The sequence below is a fragment of the Pristiophorus japonicus genome, chromosome 9, assembly GCF_044704955.1.
Source record: "Pristiophorus japonicus isolate sPriJap1 chromosome 9, sPriJap1.hap1, whole genome shotgun sequence".
In the NCBI taxonomy this organism is placed as follows: domain Eukaryota; kingdom Metazoa; phylum Chordata; class Chondrichthyes; family Pristiophoridae; genus Pristiophorus; species Pristiophorus japonicus.
In genome coordinates, this window is record NC_091985.1 from 161,305,717 (window position 1) to 161,325,730 (window position 20,014).

The following is a 20,014-nucleotide window of genomic DNA, read 5'->3' on the forward strand; positions in this document are numbered from 1 at the left end:
CTCATGGCTGAACATGCAACTTCAGTACCCCATTCCTGCTTTCTCGCCATACCCCTTGATCCCCCTAGTAGTAAGAACTACATCTAACTCCTTTTTGAATATATTTAGTGAATTGGCCTCAACAACTTTCTGTGGTAAAGAATTCCACAGGTTCATCACTCTCTGGGTGAAGAAGTTTCTCCTCATCTCGGTCCTAAATGGCTTACCCCTTATCCTTAGACTGTGACCCCTGGTTCTGGACTTCCCACACATTCATAAGAACATAAGAATTAGGAACAGGAGTAGGACATCTAGCCCCTCGAGCCTGCTCCACCACCCAACAAGACTGTGGCTGATCTGGCCGTGGACTCAGCTCCACTTACCTGCCCGCTCCCCATAACCCTTAATTGCCTTATTGGTTAAAAATCTATCTATCTGTGATTTGAATATATTCAATGAGATAGCCTCAACTGCTTCCTTGGGCAGAGAATTACACAGATTCACAACCCTCTGGGTGAAGAAATTCCTTCTCATCTCGGTTTTAAATTGGCTCCCCCGTATTTTGAGGCTGTGCCCCCTAGTTCTCTCTCCGACCAGTGGAAACAACCTCTCTGCCTCTATCCTGTCTATCCCCTTCATTATTTTAAATGTTTCTATAAGATCACCCCTCATCCTTCTGAACTCCATTGAGTAAAGACCCAGTCTACTCAATCTATCATCATAAGGTAACCCCCTCATCTCCGGAATCAGCCCAGTGAATCGTCCCTGTACCCCTTCCAAAGCTAGTATATCCTTCCTTAAGTAAGGTGACCAAAACTGCACGCAGTACTCCAGGTGTGGCCTCACCAAAATCTGTACAGTTGCAGCAGGACCTCCCTGCTTTTGTACTCCATCCCTCTCGCAATGAAGGCCAACATTCCATTTGCCTTCCTGATTACCTGCAAACTAACTTTTTGGGATTCGTGCACAAGGACCCCCAGGTCCCTCTGCACTGCAGCATATTGTAATTTCTCCCCATTCAAATAATATTCCCTTTTACTGTGTTTTTTCTCAAGGTGGATGACCTCACATTTTCCGACATTGTATTCCATCTGCCAAACCTTAGCCCATTCGCCTAACCTATCTAAATCTCTTTGCAGCCTCTCTGTGTCCTCTACACAACCTGCTTTTCCACTAATCTTTGTGTCATCTGCAAATTTTGTTACACTACACTCTGTCCTCTCTTCCAGGTCATCTCTGTATATTGCAAACAGTTGTGGTCCCAGCACCGATCCCTGTGGCACACCACTAATCACCGATTTCCAACCCGAAAAGGACCCATTTATCCCGACTCTCTGCTTTCTGTTAGCCAGCCAATTCTCGATCCATGCTAATACATTTCCTCTGACTCTGCGTATCTTTATCTTCTGCAGTAACCTTTTGTGTGGCACCTTATCGAATGCCTTTTGGAAATCTAAATACGCCACATCCATCGGTACACCTCTATCCACCATGCTCGTTATATCCTCAAAGAATTCCAGAAAATTAATACACATGATTTCCCCTTCATGAATCCATGTTGCGTCTGCTTGATTGCACTATTCCTATCTAGATGTCTCTCTATTTCTTCCTTAATGATAGCTTCAAGCATTTTCCCCACTACAGATGTTAAACTAACCGGCCTATAGTTACTTGCCTTTTGTCTGCCCCCTTTTTTAAACAGAGGCGTTACATTAGCTGCTTTCCAATCCAATGGCACCTCCCCAGAGTCCAGAGAATTTTGGTAGATTATAACGAATGCATCTGCTATAACTTCCGCCATCTCTTTTAATACCCTGGGATGCATTTCATCAGGACTAGGGGACTTGTCTACCTTGAGTCCCATTAGCCTGTCCAGCACTACCCCCCTAGTGATAGTGATTGTCTCAAGGTCCTCCCTTCCCACATTCCCGTGACCAGCAATTTTTGGCATGGTTTTTTGTGTCTTCCACTGTGAAGACCGAAGCAAAATAATTGTTTACGGTCTCGGCCATTTCCACGTTTCCCATTATTAAATCCCCTTTCTCATCTTCTAAGGGACCAACATTTACTTTAGTCACTCTTTTCCGTTTTATATATCGGTAAAAGCTTTTACTATCTGCTTTTATGTTTTGCGCAAGTTTACATTCGTAATCTATCTTCCCCTTCTTTATTGCTTTCTTAGTCAATCTTTGCTGTCGTTTAAAATTTTCCCAATCTTCTAGTTTCCCACTAACCTTGGCCACCTTATACGCATTGTTTTTTAATTTGGTACTCTCTTTTATTTCCTTGGTTATCCACAGCTGGTTATCCCTTCTCTTACCGCCCTTCTTTTTCACTGGAATATATTTTTGTTGAGCACCATGAAAGAGCTCCTTAAAAGTCCTCCACTGTTCCTCAATTGTGCCACCGTTTAGTCTGTGTTCCCAGTCTACTTTAGCTAACTTTGCCCTCATCCCACTGTAGTCCCCTTTGTTTAAGCACAGTACGCTCGTTTGAGACACTACTTCCTCACCCTCAATCTGTATTACAAATTCAACCATACTGTGATCACTCATTCCGAGAGGATCTTTTACGAGGAGATCGTTTATTATTCCTGTCTCATTACACAGGACCAGATCTAAGATAGCTTGCTCCCTTGTAGGTTCTGTGACATACTGTTCTAAGAAACAATCCCGTATGCATTCTATGAATTTCTCCTCAAGGCTACCCAGTGCGATTTGATTTGACCAATCGATATGTAGGTTAAAATCCCCCATGATTATTGCCGTTCCTTTTTCACATGCCTCCATTATTCCCTTGATTATTGTCCGCCCCACCGTGAAGTTATTATTTGAGGGCCTATAAACTACGCCCACTAGTGACTTTTTTCCCCTTACTATCTCTAATCTCCATCAACAATGATTCAACATTTTGTTCATTAGAGCCAATATCGTGTCTCACAACTGCCCTGATATCATCCTTTATTAACAGAGCTACCCCACCTCCTTTCCCTTCTTGTCTATCTTTCCGAATTGTCAGATACCCCTGTATGTTTAATTCCCAGTCTTGGCCACACTGCAACCATGTTTCTGTAATGGCCACCAAATCATACCCATTTGTAATGATTTGTGCCGTCAACTCATTTACTTTATTTCGAATGCTGCGTGCGTTTAGGTAGAGTGTTTTAATACTAGTTTTTAAACGATTTTTAGTTTTGACCCCTCCTGCAGCCCCTTTATATTCATACATATTGTCCCTTCCTATCACCTTGTGGTTTACACTTACCCCAGTGCTACTCTGCTCTGTTGCCTCCTGCCTTTTGCATTCTTTCTTGAGGTTCTGTTCATCTGAGCTCTCACCCACTCTAACTAGCTCAGAGCCCTCTCCTGGGTTCCCATCCCCCTGCCAAGCTAGTTTAAAGCCCTCCCAACCTCACTATCAAAACCACCCACGAGAAAATTGGTCCCGTCTCTGTTGAGGTGTAACCTGTCCGACTTGTACAGGTCCCACTTACCCCAGAAGCGGTCCCAATTGTTCAGGAAACTAAAGCCCTCCCTCCTACACCAATGAGAGAGTGGAGAGCACCAGCTCCAACTGTCGCAGGGCGGGAGAGTGGAGAGCACCAGCTCCAACTGTCGCAGGACGGGAGAGTGGAGAGCACCAGCTCCAACTGTCACAGGTCGGGAGAGTGGAGAGCACCAGCTCCAACTGTCGCAGGGCGGGAGAGTGGAGAGCACCAGCTCCAACTGTCGCAGGACGGGAGAGTGGAGAGCACCAGCTCCAACTGTCGCAGGGCGGGAGAGTGGAGAGCACCAGCTCCAACTGTCGCAGGGCGGGAGAGTGGAGAGCACCAGCTCCAACTGTCGCAGGTCGGGAGAGTGGAGAGCACCAGCTCCAACTGTCGCAGGACGGGAGAGTGGAGAGCACCAGCTCCAACTGTCGCAGGGCGGGAGAGTGGAGAGCACCAGCTCCAACTGTCGCAGGAGCGCCTTAAAGGTAGAGAGAGAAGTAGAGAGGTGAAAGAGGTTTAGGGAGGGAGTTCCAGAGCTTGGGGCCTAGGCAGCTCAAGGTATAGCCGCCAGTTGAGGGGTTGATGAAAATTGGAGATGCATAAAAGGCCAGAATTGGAGGAACGCAGAGATCCTGGAGGGTTATAGGAGGTTACAGAGATAGGGAGGGGCAAGGCAATAGAGGGATTTGAACACTCAATTTTAAATTCGAGGCATTGCTGGACCGGGAGCCAAGTCAATCAGCGACCATGAAAGGTGATGGGTGAACGGAACTCGATGTGAGTTGGGATGGGGGCAGCAGAGTTTTGGAGGAGCTGAAGTTTATGGAGGCTGGAAGATGGGAGGCTGGTCAGGAGTGTGTTGGAACAGTCAAGTCTAGAGGTAACAAAGGCATGGATGAAGGTGTCAGCAGCAGATGGGCAGAGGCGCGCGATTTCACAGAGGTGGAAGTAAACGGTCTTGGTGATTAAGTGGATAAAGGATTGTAATTTCAGCTCGGGGTCAAATGGAACGGCGAGGCTGTGCATCTGAAGTGGGAAATATATCCAGTTCATGTTCTCCTGGTGTAAATTAGGTGGCGAAGCTCATAATGTCAAGCTGAAGAATAATAGTAGTAGCTAAATGAATGTTGGCATGGTTCCAAGGGCCAGGAGTGTATATGTTTGAGATCTCTGTCAGCCGTGATATATGATGTGGTTTTATTCTTTCCTTGTGCAATTTTTGTCATCCTGGGTATTTTTGTTTTGGATAATCTTGTCAAGTTCTTTTAATACTGGAGTGCTGAATGTGTGTATTATGGTAGGTAGAAAGGGAAGAGGTTTATCTAATCCAAGGTTATCAAATGGTATCCTTTGTGATTGTGACCTCTCTGCAGCATTCAACAGGGATGGCCACACCATCCTCTCCAACATCACTCCTCCATTCCGTGAGACTGCCCTTGCTTGATTCCACTCTTGCCTATCTGAACATAGCCAGTGTAGTCAGCAATGGTTTTCGGCCCCTTCCCCTGCACTGTCACCTATAGACCAGTTAGCCTAACATCTATCATTGGGAAAATGCTGGAGTCCATCATTAAGGAAATAGTAGCAGGACATTTAGAAAATCATAATGCAGTCAAGCAGAGTCAGCATGAATTTATGAAGGGGAAATCATGTTTGACAAATTTGCTAGAGCTCTTTGAGTATGTAACGAGCGGGGTGGATAAGGGGGAGCCTTTTTGGATTTCCAGAAGGCATTTGATAAAGTTCCACATAAAAGGCTGCTGCACAAGATAAAAGTTCACAGGGTTGGGGGTAATATATTAGCATGGATAGAGGATTGGCTAACTAACAGAAAACAGAGAGTCGGGATGAATGGGGCATTCTCAGTTTGGCAAACTGTAACTTGTGGCATGCCACAGGGATCAGTGGTGGGGCCTCAACTATTTACAATCTATATTAATGACTTGAATGACGGGACCGAGTGTAATGTAGCCAAATTTGCTGATCGAATCATAGAAATTTGCAGCGCGGAAGGAGGCAATTTCGGCCTATCGTGCCCGCGCCAGCCGATGAGAACTATCCAGCCTAATCCCACTTTCCAGCTCTTAGTCCGTAGCCCTGTAGGTTACGGCACTTCAGGTTCACATCGAAGTATTTTTTAAATGTGGTGAGGGTTTCTGCCTCTACCACCCTTTCAGTGAGTTCCAGACCCCCACTACCCACTGGGTAAAGAAATTCCCCCTCATATCTCCTCTATATTTCCACCCCCAATTACTTTAAAGCTATGCCCCCTGGTTGTTGACCCCTCTGCCAAGAGAAATAGATCCTTCCTATACACTCTTTCCAGGCCCCTCATAATTTTATACACCTCAATCAGGTCTCCCCTCAGCCTCCTCTGTTCCAAAGAAAACAGACCCAGCATCTCCAATCTTTCCTCACAGCCAAAATTCTCCAGTCCAGGCAACATTCTTGTAAACTCTGCACCCTTTCCAGTGCAATCACATCTTTCCTGTAATGTGGTGACCAGAACTGCACACAGTACTCCAGCTGTGACCCAACCAGTGTTTCATGCAGTTCAAGCATGACGTCTTTGCTCTTGTATTCCATACCTCAGCTAATAAAGGCAATTATGACATATGCCTTCTTATCTACCTGGCCCCTGCTACCTTCAGTGATCTGTGGACCTGCACTCCAAGGTCCCTTTGTTCCTCTACACTTCTCGGTGTCCTACCATTTGATGTGTATTCCTTTGCCTTGTTAGACCTCCCGAAATGCATTACCTCACACTTCTCCGGATTGAATTCCATTTGCCACTGTTCTGCCCACCTAACCAGTACATTGATATCTTCCTGCAGTCCGCAGCTTTCTTCTGCATTATCAACCGCACAGCCTATTTTAGTGTCTTTATTGCAAGGGGGATGGAGTATAAATGTAAGGAAGTCCTGCTACAACTATACAGGGCATTGGTGGTGCACATAGGTACCAACGATACAGTTAAAAAAAATGGGATGAGGTCCTACAGGCTGAATTTAGGGAGCTAGGAGTTAAATTAAAAAGTAACATCTCAAAGGTAGTAATCTCAGGATGCTACCAGTGCCACGTGCTAGTCAGAGTAGAAATAGCAGGATAGTTGAGATGAATACGTGGCTTGAGGAATGGTGCAAGAGGGAGGGATTCAAATTCCTGGGACATTGGAACCGGTTCTGGGGGAGATGGGACCAGTACAAACCGGACGGTCTGCACCTGGGCAGGACTGGAACTAATGTCCTAGGGGGAGTGTTTACTAGTGCTGTTGGGGAGGGTTTAAACTAATGTGGCAGGGGGATGGGAATCTATGCAGAGAGACAGAGGGAAGTAAAATGGGGGTAGAAGCAAAAGGTAGAAAGGAGATAAGGAAAAGTGGAGGGCAGAGAAATCAAAGGCAAAAGTCAAAAAGGTCCACATGAAAACATAATTCTAAAAGGACAAAGAGTGTTAAAAAAACAAGCCTGAAGGCTTGTGTCTCAATACGAGGAGCATTTGGAATAAGGTGGATGAATTAACACTGCAGATAGCTGGGAATAATCTTGGAGATGAGTGGCCCTGACATTTGGCAGCAATTTGTTAGGGTCCCTGGGGTTTGGAGCACTGTGGAGGGGTACTGGGTTTCAGCAGCAAGGCTATGGCCCTGGAGTCTGGAAGCACTGGGGAGGGGGTCCTGGAAATTGGGAATACTCCCACATGCCCCCGAGTGCGATAGCACTGAAGAGGATCCGGTGGTCTATCTGAATTAACCAGGAAGGAGCGGCTAAAGATTTGATCGTACTGTGAGGTGGGATCTGACAGCACTCGGTTCTGAGATTGGGCTGAACCAGGTTAAGAATCGATGGCCACACACCACTGGTGGTCTGCTCGCTCACCTTAGTCTCACCTTGCAACCTGTCACTGTCAGACCCCACATCTGCTGTGGTCTCCTGTCCCAAACACCCATTTGTACCATTCTCATCGCACGCCAGTCTGTGGTTCCTGCTGCCCTTTGAGCAAGTGCACAGTATCCTGCTGCCCTTTGAATTAACTGCGCAGATAGCAGTGAACGGGTATGATGTAATTGGCATCATGGAGACATGGCTCCAGGGTGACCAAGGCTGGGAACGCAACATCCAGGGATATTCAATATTCAGGAAGGATAGACAGAAAGGAAAAGGAGGTGAGGTAGCGTTGCTGGTTAAAGAGGAGATTAACGCAATAGTAAAGAAGGACATTAGCTTGGATAATGTGGAATCTGTATGGGTAGAGCTGCGGAACACCAAAGGGTAGACAATGCAAGTGGGAGTTGTGTACAGACCACCAAACCGTAGTAGTGAGGTTGGTGATGACATCAAACAGGAAATTAGGGATGCGTGCAATAAAGGTACAGCAGTTATCATGGGTGACTTTAATCTACATATAGATTGGGCTAACCAAACTGGTAGCAATACGGTGGAGGAGGATTTCCTGGAGTGTATAAGGGATGGTTTTCTAGACCAATATGTCGAGGAACCAACTGGACAGCTGGCCATCCTAGACTGGGTGTTGTGTAATGAGAGAGGATTAATTAGCAATCTTGTTGTGCGAGGCCCCTTGGGGGAAAGTGACCATAATATGGTAGAATTCTTTATTAAGATGGAGAGTGACACAGTTAAGTCAAAGACTAGGGTCCTGAACTTAAAGAAAGGTAACTTTGATGGTATGAGATGTGAATTGGCTAGGATAGACTGGCGAATGATACTTAAAGGGTTGACGGTGGATAGGCAATGACAAACATTTTACGATCACATGGATGAACTTCAACAATTGTACATCCCTGTTTGGCGTAAAAATAAAACGGGGAAGGTGGCTCAACCATGGCTAACAAGGGAAATTAGGAATTGTGTTAAATCCAAGGAAGAGGCATATAAATTGGCCAGAAAAAGCAGCAAACCGGAGGACTGGGAGAAATTTAGAATTCAGCAGGAGGACAAAGGGTTTAATTAGGAGGGGAAAATAGAGTATGAGAGTAAGCTTGCGGGGAACATAAAAACTGACTGCAAAAGCTTCTATAGATATGTGAAGAGAAAACGATTAGTGAAGACAAATGTAGGTCCCTTGCAGTCAGAATCAGGTGAATTTATAATGGGGAACAAAGAAATTGCAGACCAATTGAACAAATACTTTGGTTCTGTCTTCACGAAGGAAGACACAAATAACCTTCCGGAAATACTAGGGGACCAAAGGTTTAGCGAGGAGGAACTGAAGGAAAACCTTATTAGTCAGGAAATTGTGTTAGGGAAATTGATGGGATTGAAGGCTGATAAATCCCCAGGGCCCGACGGTCTGCATTCCAGAGTACTTAAGGAAGTGGCCCTGGAAATAGTGGATGCATTGGTGGTAATTTTTCAACATTCTATGGACTCTGGATCAGTTCCTATGGATTGGAGGATAGCTAATGTAACCCCATTTTTTAAAAAAGGAGGGAGAGCGAAAACACGGAATTATAGACCGGTTAGCCTGACATCGGTAATGGGGAAAATGTTGGAATCAATTATTAAAGATGAAATAGCAGCGCATTTGAAAAGTAGTGACAGGATCGGTCCAAGTCAGCATGGATTTATGAAAGGGAAATCATGCTTGACAGATCTTCTAGAATTTTTTGAGGATGTAACTAGTAGAGTGGACAAGGGAGAACCAGTGGATGTGGTGTATTTGGACTTTCCGAAGGCTTTTGACAAGGTCCCACACAAGAGATTAGTATGCAGAATTAAAGCACATGGTATTGGGGGTAATGTATTGACGTGGATAGAGAACTGGAGTAGGAATAAACAGGTCCTTTTCAGAATGGCAGGCAGTGACTAGTGGGGTACCGCAAGGTTCAGTGCTGGGGCCCCAGCTATTTACAATATACATTAATGATTTAGACGAAGGAATTGAATTTAATATCTCCAGGTTTGCAGCTGACACCATGCTGGGTGGCAGTGTGAGCAGTGAGGAGGATGCTAAGAGGCTATAGGGTGACTTGGACAGGTTAGGTGAGTGGGCAAATGCATAGCAGATGCAGTATAATGTAGATAAATGTGAGGTTATCCACTTTGGTGGCAAAAACTGGAAGGCAGAATATTATCTGAATGGTGACAGATTAGGAAAAGGGGAGGTGCATTGAGACCTGGGTGTCATGGTATATCAGTCATTGAAAGTTGGCATGCAGGTACAGCAGGCGGTGAAGAAGGCAAATGGCATGTTGGCCTTCATAGCAAGAGGAATTGAGTATAGGAGCAGGGAGATCTTACTACAGTTGTACAGGGCCTTGGTGAGGCCACACCTTGAATATTGTGTACAGTTTTGGTCTCCTAATTTAAGGAAGGACATTCTTGCTATTGAGGGAGTGCAGGGAAGGTTCACCAGACTGATTCCCGGGATGGCAAGACTGACATATGAAGAAAGACCGCATCAAATACGCTTATATTCACTGGAATTTAGAAGAATGAGAGGGGATCTCGTAGAAGCATATAAAATTCTGACCTGATTGGGCAGGTTAGATGCAGGAAGAATGTTCCAGATGTTGGGGAAGGCCAGAACCAGGGGCCACAGTCTAAGGATAAGGGGTAAGCCATTTAGGACCGAGATGAGGAGAAACTTCTTCATTCAGAGAATTGTGAACCTGTGGAATTCTCTACCACAGAAAGTTGTTGAGGCCAGTTCGTTAGATATATTCAAAAGGGAGTTAGATATGGCTCTTACGGCTAAAGGGATCAAGGGGTATGGAGAGAAAGCAGGAATGGGGTACTGAAGTTGCATGATCAGCCATGATCATATTGAATGGTGGTGCAGGCTTCGAGTGCCAAATGGCCTACTCCTGCACCTATTTTCTATGTTTCACACCTGGAGTACTGCGTAAAGTATTGATCTCCTTATTTAAGGAGGGATATACTTGCATTGGATGCAGTTCAGAGAAGGTTCACAAAGTTGATTCCTGAGATGACGGGATTGTCATATGAAGAAAGGTTGGGCCTATACACATTGGAGTTTAGAAGATCTTACTGATCTCATTGAAATGTGTAAGGTTCTGAGGGGGCTTGATAGGGTAGATGCAGAGAGGATGTTTCCTCTCGTGGGGGAATGTAGAACTCGGGGGCATAGTTTCAGAATAAGGGTCACCCATTTAAAACGGAGATGTGGAAGAATTTCTTCTCTGAGGGTCGTGAATTCTTGGAATTCTCTACCCCAGGAGGCTGGGTCATTGAATATATTTGAGGCGGAGATAGACAGATTTTTGAACGATAAAGGAGTAAAAGGTTATGGGGAGAGAGCCGGGAAGTGGAAATGAGGCCAAGATCAGATCAGCCATGATCTTATTGAATAGTGGAGCAGGCTCGTGGGTCCAAATGGCCTACTCCTGCTCCTATTCCTTATATTTCTTATGCTGTCCCCAAAAGATCTATCCTTGGCCCTCTCCCTTTCCTTATTTATATGTTGTCCCTGGGTGGTGATGTCCACAGGCAGGGAGTCAGCTCCCAGTCTACCCCTCTACTGTCTTAACTCACCGACTGCCTTTGTGCTGTCCAACATTTGGTCTTGGATATGTCAGAACTTCCTCCTACTTAACATTGGGAAGACTGAAGCCATCATCTTTAGCTCCCATGATAAACTCTGCTCCCTTGCGATTGATTCCGTTCCCCTCCAAAGCCACTGTCTCATGCTAAATCTGACCATTGACATCATTGGGTCCCATTTGACCCAGTGTTGAATTTCATATCCATTCCATCACAAAGGCTGCTTTATTCCACCTCTGCCCCATCTCAGCCCTTTGAAGGCGAAATCCTCGTAACATGCCGTAATCACTTCCAGGCTAGAATACTCCAATATTTTCCTTGCCAGTGTCCTTTCCTTCACCTGTCCCGCACGTGTTGTCTCCCGCACTACGACCTGTTCAAACACCACCCGTGTTCTCACATCTCTATTTGTCACCTCATCTTAAGCTCCTTCCCTGGTCCCCATCTCTTTAGCCTGCTCCAGGTCTATAATGCTCCCAACCCACAAAATACTCTGTTCCACTGACTCTGGCCTTAGCCCAGATAAATGGCAGTCTTCAGCTCTCTCGAACTCTCTCCCTGACTTCTCCATTTCTCTCTCCTTTTAAAACATCTTCTCAAAACCATCTTTTGATGAAGATTTCAGCCACCCCTCCTTATCTTTCCCTTCCTGGCTTAGCATGTTTTGTTTCTCTATTTGTGATGTGTCTTTGCCACATTTTTATGTTAAAGATACTTTCTAAATGCAAATTTCTGGCGCCAGGACTAGAAATAAGCAGAGGTATATCACATCATGTGGTAGTTTGAATGTGGCTTTGCTTAGTCTGAAGCCGTGAGACACACTGGGACAGGAATAGGACCTTGCCCTGCCCAATTTTGGGTGAAAAATGAGCATTGGGGCGGTGGTGGGTAGAGACGAATTTCAGGTTGCGATCTCTTGGACCCAGTCTCACCCGAAATGCACCAGCTGCCAAATTGGAAGCAGGTTTCGCAAAAGGACCGAGACAGGCTAAGTGATTGGGCAAAAATTTGGCAGATGGAGTATAATGTTGGAAAATGTGAGGTGATGCACTTTGGCAGAAAAAATCAAAGAGCAAGTTATTATTTAAATGGAGAAAGATTGCAAAGTGCTGCAGTATAGCGGGACCTGGAGGTACTTGTGCATGAGACAGGTACAGCAAGTGATCAGGAAGGCCAATAGAATCTTGGCCTTTATTGCAAAGGGGATGGAGTATAAAAGCAGGGCAGTCTTGCTACAGTTATACAGGATATTGGTGAGGCCACACCTGGAATACTGCGTACAGTTTTGGTTTCCATATTTACAAAAGGATATTCTTGCTTTGGAGGCAGTTCAGAGAAGGTTCACTGGGTTGATTCTGGAGATGAGAGGGTTGACTTATGAGGAAAGGTTGAGTAGGTTGGGCTTCTACTCATTGGAATTCAGAAGATTGAGAGGTGATCTTATCGAAACAGATAAGATTATGAGGGGGCTTGACAAGGTGGATGTAGAGAGGATGTTTCCACTGATAGGGGAGACGAGAACCGGAGGGCATAATCTTAGAATAAGGGGCCGTCTATTTAAAACTGAGATGAGGAGGAATATCTTCTCAGAGGGTTGTAAATCTGTGGAATTCGCTGCCTCAGAGAGCTGTGGAAGCTGGGACATTGAATAAATTTAAGACAGAGATAAACAGTTTCTTAACGGATAAGGGGTTACGGGGAGCAGGCAGGGAAGTGGAGCTGAGTCCATGATCAGATCAGCCATGATCATATTAAATGGCGGAGCAGGCTCGAGGGGCCATATGGCCTACTCCTGCTCCTATTTCTTATGTTCTTAAGTAGGTTACTGCCAAGTGTCGAGGGCACCCACCTGAAACGGGCAACGGGGTTTAGCACCCAGAGCAGAATCACTGCAGCAACTGGATCTTCACTGGCCTGAAAGGGACCACTGGAGGCGACTGATAAAAAGATCCGTAACATTTTCAAAGTTTCATTTCTCTGAAAGCAGGAGCAGCAGGAATGCTCCGTCTGGTTCCACAAGAATCTGTTTTCACAAAAGCGAGGGGGCGATGCAAACATTGCAATCAGGGAGGAGGAATGTGAAATACTAGATGAAATAAACATAGTGAGGGAGGAAGTATTAATGAGTTTAGCAGCTTTGAAAGTGGATTAATCCCCAGATCTGGATGAAATGTATCTCAGGCTGTTAAGAGAAGCAAAAGAGGAAATAGCAGAGGCTCTGACCATCATTTTGCAATCCTCTATGGCTACAGGTGTGGTGCCAGAGGACTCGAGGACTGCTAATGATGTACCTTTGTTTAAAAAGGGAGAAAGGGATAGACCGGGTAATTACAAGTCAGTCAGCCTAACCTCGGTGGTGGGAAAATTATTGGAAAAAATTCTGATGGATAGGATAAATCTTCATTAAGAAAGACACTGATTAATCAAGGACGGTCAGCATGGATTTGTTAAGGGAAGGCCAGGGCTCAGTACGAGATCCCTTGCTTTTTGTGGCATATATCAATGATTTAGACTTGAATGCAGGGGGTATGATTAAGAAGATTATGAAGAAGAAAGCTGTGGACTGCAGGAAGATATCAATGAACTGGTCATGTGGGCAGAACAGTGGCAAATGGAATTCAATCCAGAGAAGTGTGAGGTAATGCACTTGGGGAGGGCTAACAAGGCAAGAGAATACACATTAAATGGTAGGACACTGAGAAATGTAGAGGAACAAAGGGGCCTTGGAGTGCAGGTCCACAGATCCCTGAAGGTAGCAGGCCAGGCAGATGAGGTGGTTAAGAAGGGTTACAGAATAATTACATAGAAACATAGAAAATAGGTGCAGGAGTAGGCCATTTGGCCCTTCGAGCCTGCACCACCATTCAATATGATCATGGCTGATCATGCATTTCGGTACCCCATTCCTGCTTTCTCTCCGTACTCCTTGATCCCTTTAGCCGTGAGGGTCACATCTAACTCCCTTTCGAATATATCTATAGAACTGGCCCCAACAACTTTCTTTATTAGCCTTTATTAGCTGAGGCATAGAATACAAGAGCAGGGAGGTTATGCCTGAACTGTATAAAACACTAGTTGGGCCACAGCTAGAGTACTGCGTGCAGTTCTAGTCACCACATTACAGGAAAGATGTGATTGCACTGGAGAGGGTGCAGAGGAGATTTACGAGGATGTTGCCTGGACTGGAGAATTTTAGCTATGAGGAAAGATTGGATAAGCTGGGTTTGTTTTCTTTGGAACAGAGGAGGCTGAGGGGAGACCTGATTGAGGTGTATACAATTACGCGGGGCCCAGATAGAGTAGATAGGAAAGACCTATTTCCCTTAGCAGAGGGGTCAACAATCAGGGGGCATAGATTTAAAGTAATTGGTAGATGTCGAGGGGATTTGAGGGAAATTTCTTCACCCAGAGGGTGGTGGGGGTCTGGAACTCACTGCCTGAAAGGGTGGTAGAGGTAGAAACCCTCACCACATTTAAAAAGTACTTGGATGTGTGCTGGATGTGCCATAACCCACAGGGCTACGGACCAAGAGCTGGAAAGTGGGATTAGGGTAGATAGCTCTGTTTCCGTGCCGGCCGACAATGGACCCAAATGGCCTCCTTCCGTGCTGTAAATTTTTCTGATTCTGTGATTCTATGAAAAATACTGTTAGCTGCTGCAGACCTGGGCTCGCCCCCACACCCCCTCCCATTGCTTCCCCCCCTCCGTCAATCTACCTGTAGGTTGGCTTGGCATTGGAGCTTGCAAAATTTCCTAAGACCCTGACCAGCGAGCAGCACTGGGACGTTGGGCTGGCGTGAAAGGCGCTACATAAATCCAAGGCTTTCTTTTTTTTTGAAGACATTCTATAAAACCTGCTTTTGTAGCTGCATCTTGAAATGTATATACAATAAAAATTTGATTTCGCTCTATTTCTCTGCTTCAAATTTTGATGTGATTCCTCCCCAACTCACTTCTGTCCCCGAGCTCCAGATGTATGGAGTGGCCAGGCAGCATCTGCTGTGTTGAATGGTTTCTAATAGCTCGTCTAATGCTGATGAATACAATGTTTTTAGTTAAATAATCAAAGAGCCTCACAGTAAGTATTTGGGAGTATTTCCTTCAGTCAGTCTCAGACTCCAGTAACTGTTGAACCGCCAAATGTTCTGCAGCTTTTCTGCACATTACTGAGCAGTACAGACACTGATCTCTTTTGCCTTCAGTCAGCCAATCAAAGCGGATGTTCTTTTTGTGCATGGCCTGCTGGGAGCAGCTTTTAAAACATGGCGGCAGAAGGACCGCAATGATGTGGAAGAGAAGGATGCCAATTACACAGAATGTTGGCCAAAGGTATCAGTAAAATATCTCTCAACTCTTTGGGATGCCTATTTGTTTGCGATCTGTTTCATTCTGTACGCAACCCAGCTGTAAGTGTAGTATCATAGTCAGACAGCACAGAAGGAAGCCATTCGACCCATCATGCCTGTGTCAGCTCTTTGAATTAGCGATCCAATTAGTCCCACTCCCCCGCTCTTTCCTCATCATCCTGCATCCCCTTCAGTGATTTATTCAGTTCCCTTTGAAAGTTACCATTGAATCTGCTTCCACCAAGCTTTCAGGTAGTTCAATATCATTACTATTTATTTATTATTGATTAACCACTGAGCATTCTGGGGCCTAACAGTACCAGAAGGAGCTGGCACTGTGCAGCTGACCCACAGCAAAACCATGGCACCCCCCACAGACGTAGAATAAAAACAAGTGAAAAGTTCCTTTTGTAAGAGCAACTCAAGCAAACATAAAGGTTGTTGAAAGCATTTATTTCACTGCCGAAATATAATTCGTTCACTCATAGAAAGAACAGTGTTCGGCAGCCTTATATTCATTTTATTCACGATTAATTAGGGACAGTCAGCACAGATTTGTTAAGGGAAGGTCGTGTTTGACTAACCTGATTGAATTTTTTGAAGAGGTAACCAAGAGGATCGATGAGGGTAGTTGCATACAATGTAATATAAATGGACTTTAACAAGGCTTTTGATAAGGTCTCACATGGTAGAGTGGTCATGAAGGTTAAAGCCCATGGGATACAGGGCAAAGTGGCAAGTTAGATCCAAAATTGGCTTGGAGGTAGGAAGCAAAGGGTAATGGTTGATGGATGTTTTTGTGACATAAAGGATGTTTACAGTGGGGTTCTGCAGTGCTCAGTACTGGGTTCCTTGCTTTTTGTGATATATATCAATGATTTAGATTTGAATATAGGGAGTATGATTAAGAAGTTTGCAGATGACACTAAAATTGGCTGTGTGGTTGATAATGAAGAAGAAAGTGATCAGCTGCAGGAGAATATCAATCTACTGGTCAGGTGGGCAGAGCAGTGGCAAATGGAATTTAATTCAGAGAAGTGTGAGGTGTTGCACTTTGGGAGGGCTAAATAAGGAAAGGGTATACACATTAAGCAGTAGGCCACTTAATAGTGTAGATGAACAAAGGGACCTTGGAGTGCTTGTCCACAGATCCCTGAAAGTAGCAGGTCAGGTGGATAAGGTGGTTAAGAAGGCATACGGAATGCTTGCCTTTATAGAAACATAGAAAATAGGTGCAGGAGTAGGCCATTCGGCCTTTCGAGCCTGCACCACCATTCAATATGATCATGGCTGATCATGCAACTTTAGTACCCCATTCCTGCTTTCTCTCCCTACCCCTTGATCCCTTTAGCTGTAAGGGCCATATCTAACTCCCTTTTAGCTGTAAGGGCCACATCTAACTCTCTTTTGACTATATCTAACGAACTGGCCTCAATAACTTTCTGTGGCAGAGAATTCCACATGTTCACAATTCTCTGAATGAAGAAGTTTCTCCTCATCTCGGTCCTAAATGGCTTACCCCTTATCCTTAGACTGTGACCCCTGGCGGAGGCATAGAATATAAGAGCAAGGAGGTTATGCTTAAATTGTATAATATTTTGGTTAGGCCACAGCTGGAGTACTGCGTGCAGTTCTGGTCGCCGTATTATAGGAAGGATGTGATTGCACTAGAGAGGGTGCAGAGGAGATTTACTAGGATGCTGCCTGGAATAGAGAATCTTAGTTAATAGGACAGATTGGATAGGCTGGGTTTGTTCTCATTGGAACAGAGGAGGTTGAGAGGAGACCTCATTGAGGTGTACAAAATATTGAGGGGCCTGGACATAGTGGATAGTAAGGGCGTATTTCCATTGGTTGAAGGATCTATTACGAGGGGGCATAGTTTTAAGGTGGTTGGTGGAAGGATTTGAGGGGGTTTTCCTTATGCAGAGGGTTGTGGGGATCTGGAACTCGCTGCCTGGAAGAGTGGTGGTTGCAGAAACCCTCACCATTTTTAAGAGATGGTTGGATGGGCACTTAAAGTGCAGCAACCTGCAGGGTTACGGACCTGGAGCTTGTAATTGGGATTAGACTGGATGACCTTTTGTTGGACGGAGCAGATATAATGGTAAGTACTGCAGGGAATAGAATACGGCCAGGGCGATCTCCTGGAGTAGTTTTGATCACCTGGATGGGTTGGAGAGGAATTTTTCCAGATTTTTTCTCCCAAAATTGGCCTGCGTTTTTGCCTCTCACCTGGCTCCGGTTGGGGTGGAATGTAGAATGTTTCGGTGCAAGGGATGTCGCAGTTGTGTGAGGCGGACTGGTTGGGCTAGGTGCTCTTTGCCTTTCCGTCATTGTTCATAGGTTTATATGTAACCTTCAGGGCTGCTGACCAAGGGCTGTGCGGCTCTGTGTCGGCCGGCGTGGACACAATGGGCCGAAATGGCGGCCTCCTGCGCTGTAAATGTCTATGTTTCTCTTATACAAACCAAACTGTACTATTATCTGGGTGAAAATAGCTTTACTTTGGATTTATGGCAATGAGTCACAGAATACATCTCTCTTTGTGTTCTCGCTATTTGTTCTCTTCCCTATTCGAGAGAACAGCTCCGCAGGTCGGGCTATAAAAGAGCTGGAGCGACGGGCCTGGAACATCTTGACTCCCCGACCTGCGAGAGAACAGCTCCGCAGGTCGTACTGAGTCTATGCACTCATTGTATGCCTATTTCTTCCGTTTTAATTTTACCCTTATCTCTTTATTCATCCATGGTGTTCATTGTTGGCTAGTTTGTTCTTGTTTTTTTTGGAGGAATGTATTTCTCCTGAACTCTCTTGATCACTATTTTAAATACTTCCTACTGCTGTGCGATCTGTTAATTTTTTTTCCAGTTTATGTTTCCTAGTTCCATTCTTATCCTCTCAAAATTAACATTTTTCCAGTCTATTATTTTGGTCTTTGTCTTACTCATGTCTTTCTCAATCATTATTTTAAACCTTATTATGTTATGATTGCTATTGCCTAGATGTTCCCCAACACTTCTCTTCTTTGCTCTGGGTTTATTTCCCATTACTAGATTTAGAAATGAGTCCTCCCTTGTTGGACTTCTTGTGTACTGAGTGAGCTCTACCTCAGCACCACCTCTCTTGACCCCTCCACTGCCTCTGATTTGTCACAGTGCTTATCCAGTGTTGGATGAGCAGAACTATCGCCCTACTCATTGTTAGGAAGACTGAAGCCATTGTCTTCGATCCCCACCGCAAACTCTGTTAACTAGTCACTGACTCTATTCCTTGCAATCTTGGCCTCGAGTATAGTTTCGTTTAACGGGGAGCTCAATAAACATATGAGGGAAAAGGGAATAGAGGATTTTGCTAATAATTAGATGAGGAAAGATTGGAGGAGGCGCAGTGGAGCATAAACACCAGCATAAATGCGAACCAGGACTGGTTAGGCCGAATGTTTCTGTGCCGTTTATCCTGTGTAATCCTATGAGCTGAGTTTCCGACTCCATATCGGCTTTATCATGAAGACGACCTACTTCCACCTCCATAATATCGCCCCTCTGCACCCCTGCCTCAGATTATTTTTTGCTGAACCCCTCATCCATGCCTTTGTTACACCTCAGTTTGACTATTCCAACACACTCCTGGCTAGTCCCACCTTCCACCCTCCACAAACTTCAGCTCAAAACTCTGTTGCTCATGTCCTAACTCACACCAAGTCCAGTTGACGCATCACCACTGTGCTCGGTGACCTACACTGGCTCCTGGTCTGGCAATTCCTCGATTTTAAAATTGTCATCCTTGTTTTCAAATCCCTCCATGGCCTCGCCCCTCCATATCACTGTAATCTCCTCCAGCCCCACGATCCACTGAGATCTCTGCACTGGCCCAATTCTGGCCTCTTTCACCTCCCTGATTTTCTTTGTTCTACTATTGGCGACTGTGCCTTCAGCTACCTAGGCCTTAAAGCTCTGGAATTCCCTCCCTAAACCTCTCCATCTTGTACCTCTCTCCTTCTTTAAGACTCTCCTTAAAACCTACCTCTTTGACCAAGCTTTGGAGCATCTGTCATAATATCTCTATATATGGCTCGGTGTCAAATTTTGCTGTCCTGTGAGGCGACTGTTGTAATTTATGACTTTGAGCACAAAGTTCTGGTACAAAATTACCAGTGTAAGCAGAAATTACTCCAAAACGGAGCAAGAAACACTGCTAAACAATTGGCAGCAGATTATATCAGACCACGTTATAGATCTGAAATAGGTCAATAATAACACCTCATTATTAAGAACATAAGAAATAGGAGCAGGAGTAGGCCATTTGATCCCTTGAGCCTGCTCTGCCATTTAATAAGATCATGGCTGACCTGATCATGGACTCAGCTCCACTTCCCTGCCCGCTCCCCATAACCCTTTACTCCCTTATCGTTCAAAAATCTGTCTATCTCCGCCTTTGAATATATTCAATGTCCCAGCCTCCACAGCTCGCTGGGACAGAGAATTCCATAGATTTACAACCCCGAGAGAAGAAATTTCTCCTCATCACAGTTTTAAATGGGCAGCCCCTTATTCTGAGACTATCTCCCTTAGTTTTAGATTCCCCTATGAGTGGAAATATCCTCTCTGATAATGAGCCCCCTCATTATCTTTTATATTTCAATAAGATCACCTCTCATTCTTCTGAACTCCAA

General features: G+C 45.0%; 1 protein-coding gene across 3 annotated transcripts in view; it reads left to right on the forward strand.

Annotated features, from left to right (window-relative positions):
- The window catches only part of serac1 (serine active site containing 1), a 114,250-nt gene that overhangs the window by 53,898 nt on the left and 40,338 nt on the right, over positions 1 to 20,014 (forward strand). For 2 of the 3 annotated variants that reach the window (XM_070890011.1, XM_070890012.1), the window contains one exon: positions 15,196 to 15,322. The exons of the other annotated variant lie outside the window; for it this stretch is intronic. In XM_070890011.1, coding sequence (XP_070746112.1) covers positions 15,196 to 15,322 — 127 coding nt within the window. The remainder of the gene's footprint in view (positions 1 to 15,195; positions 15,323 to 20,014) is intronic. 3 annotated transcript variants of the gene reach the window in all.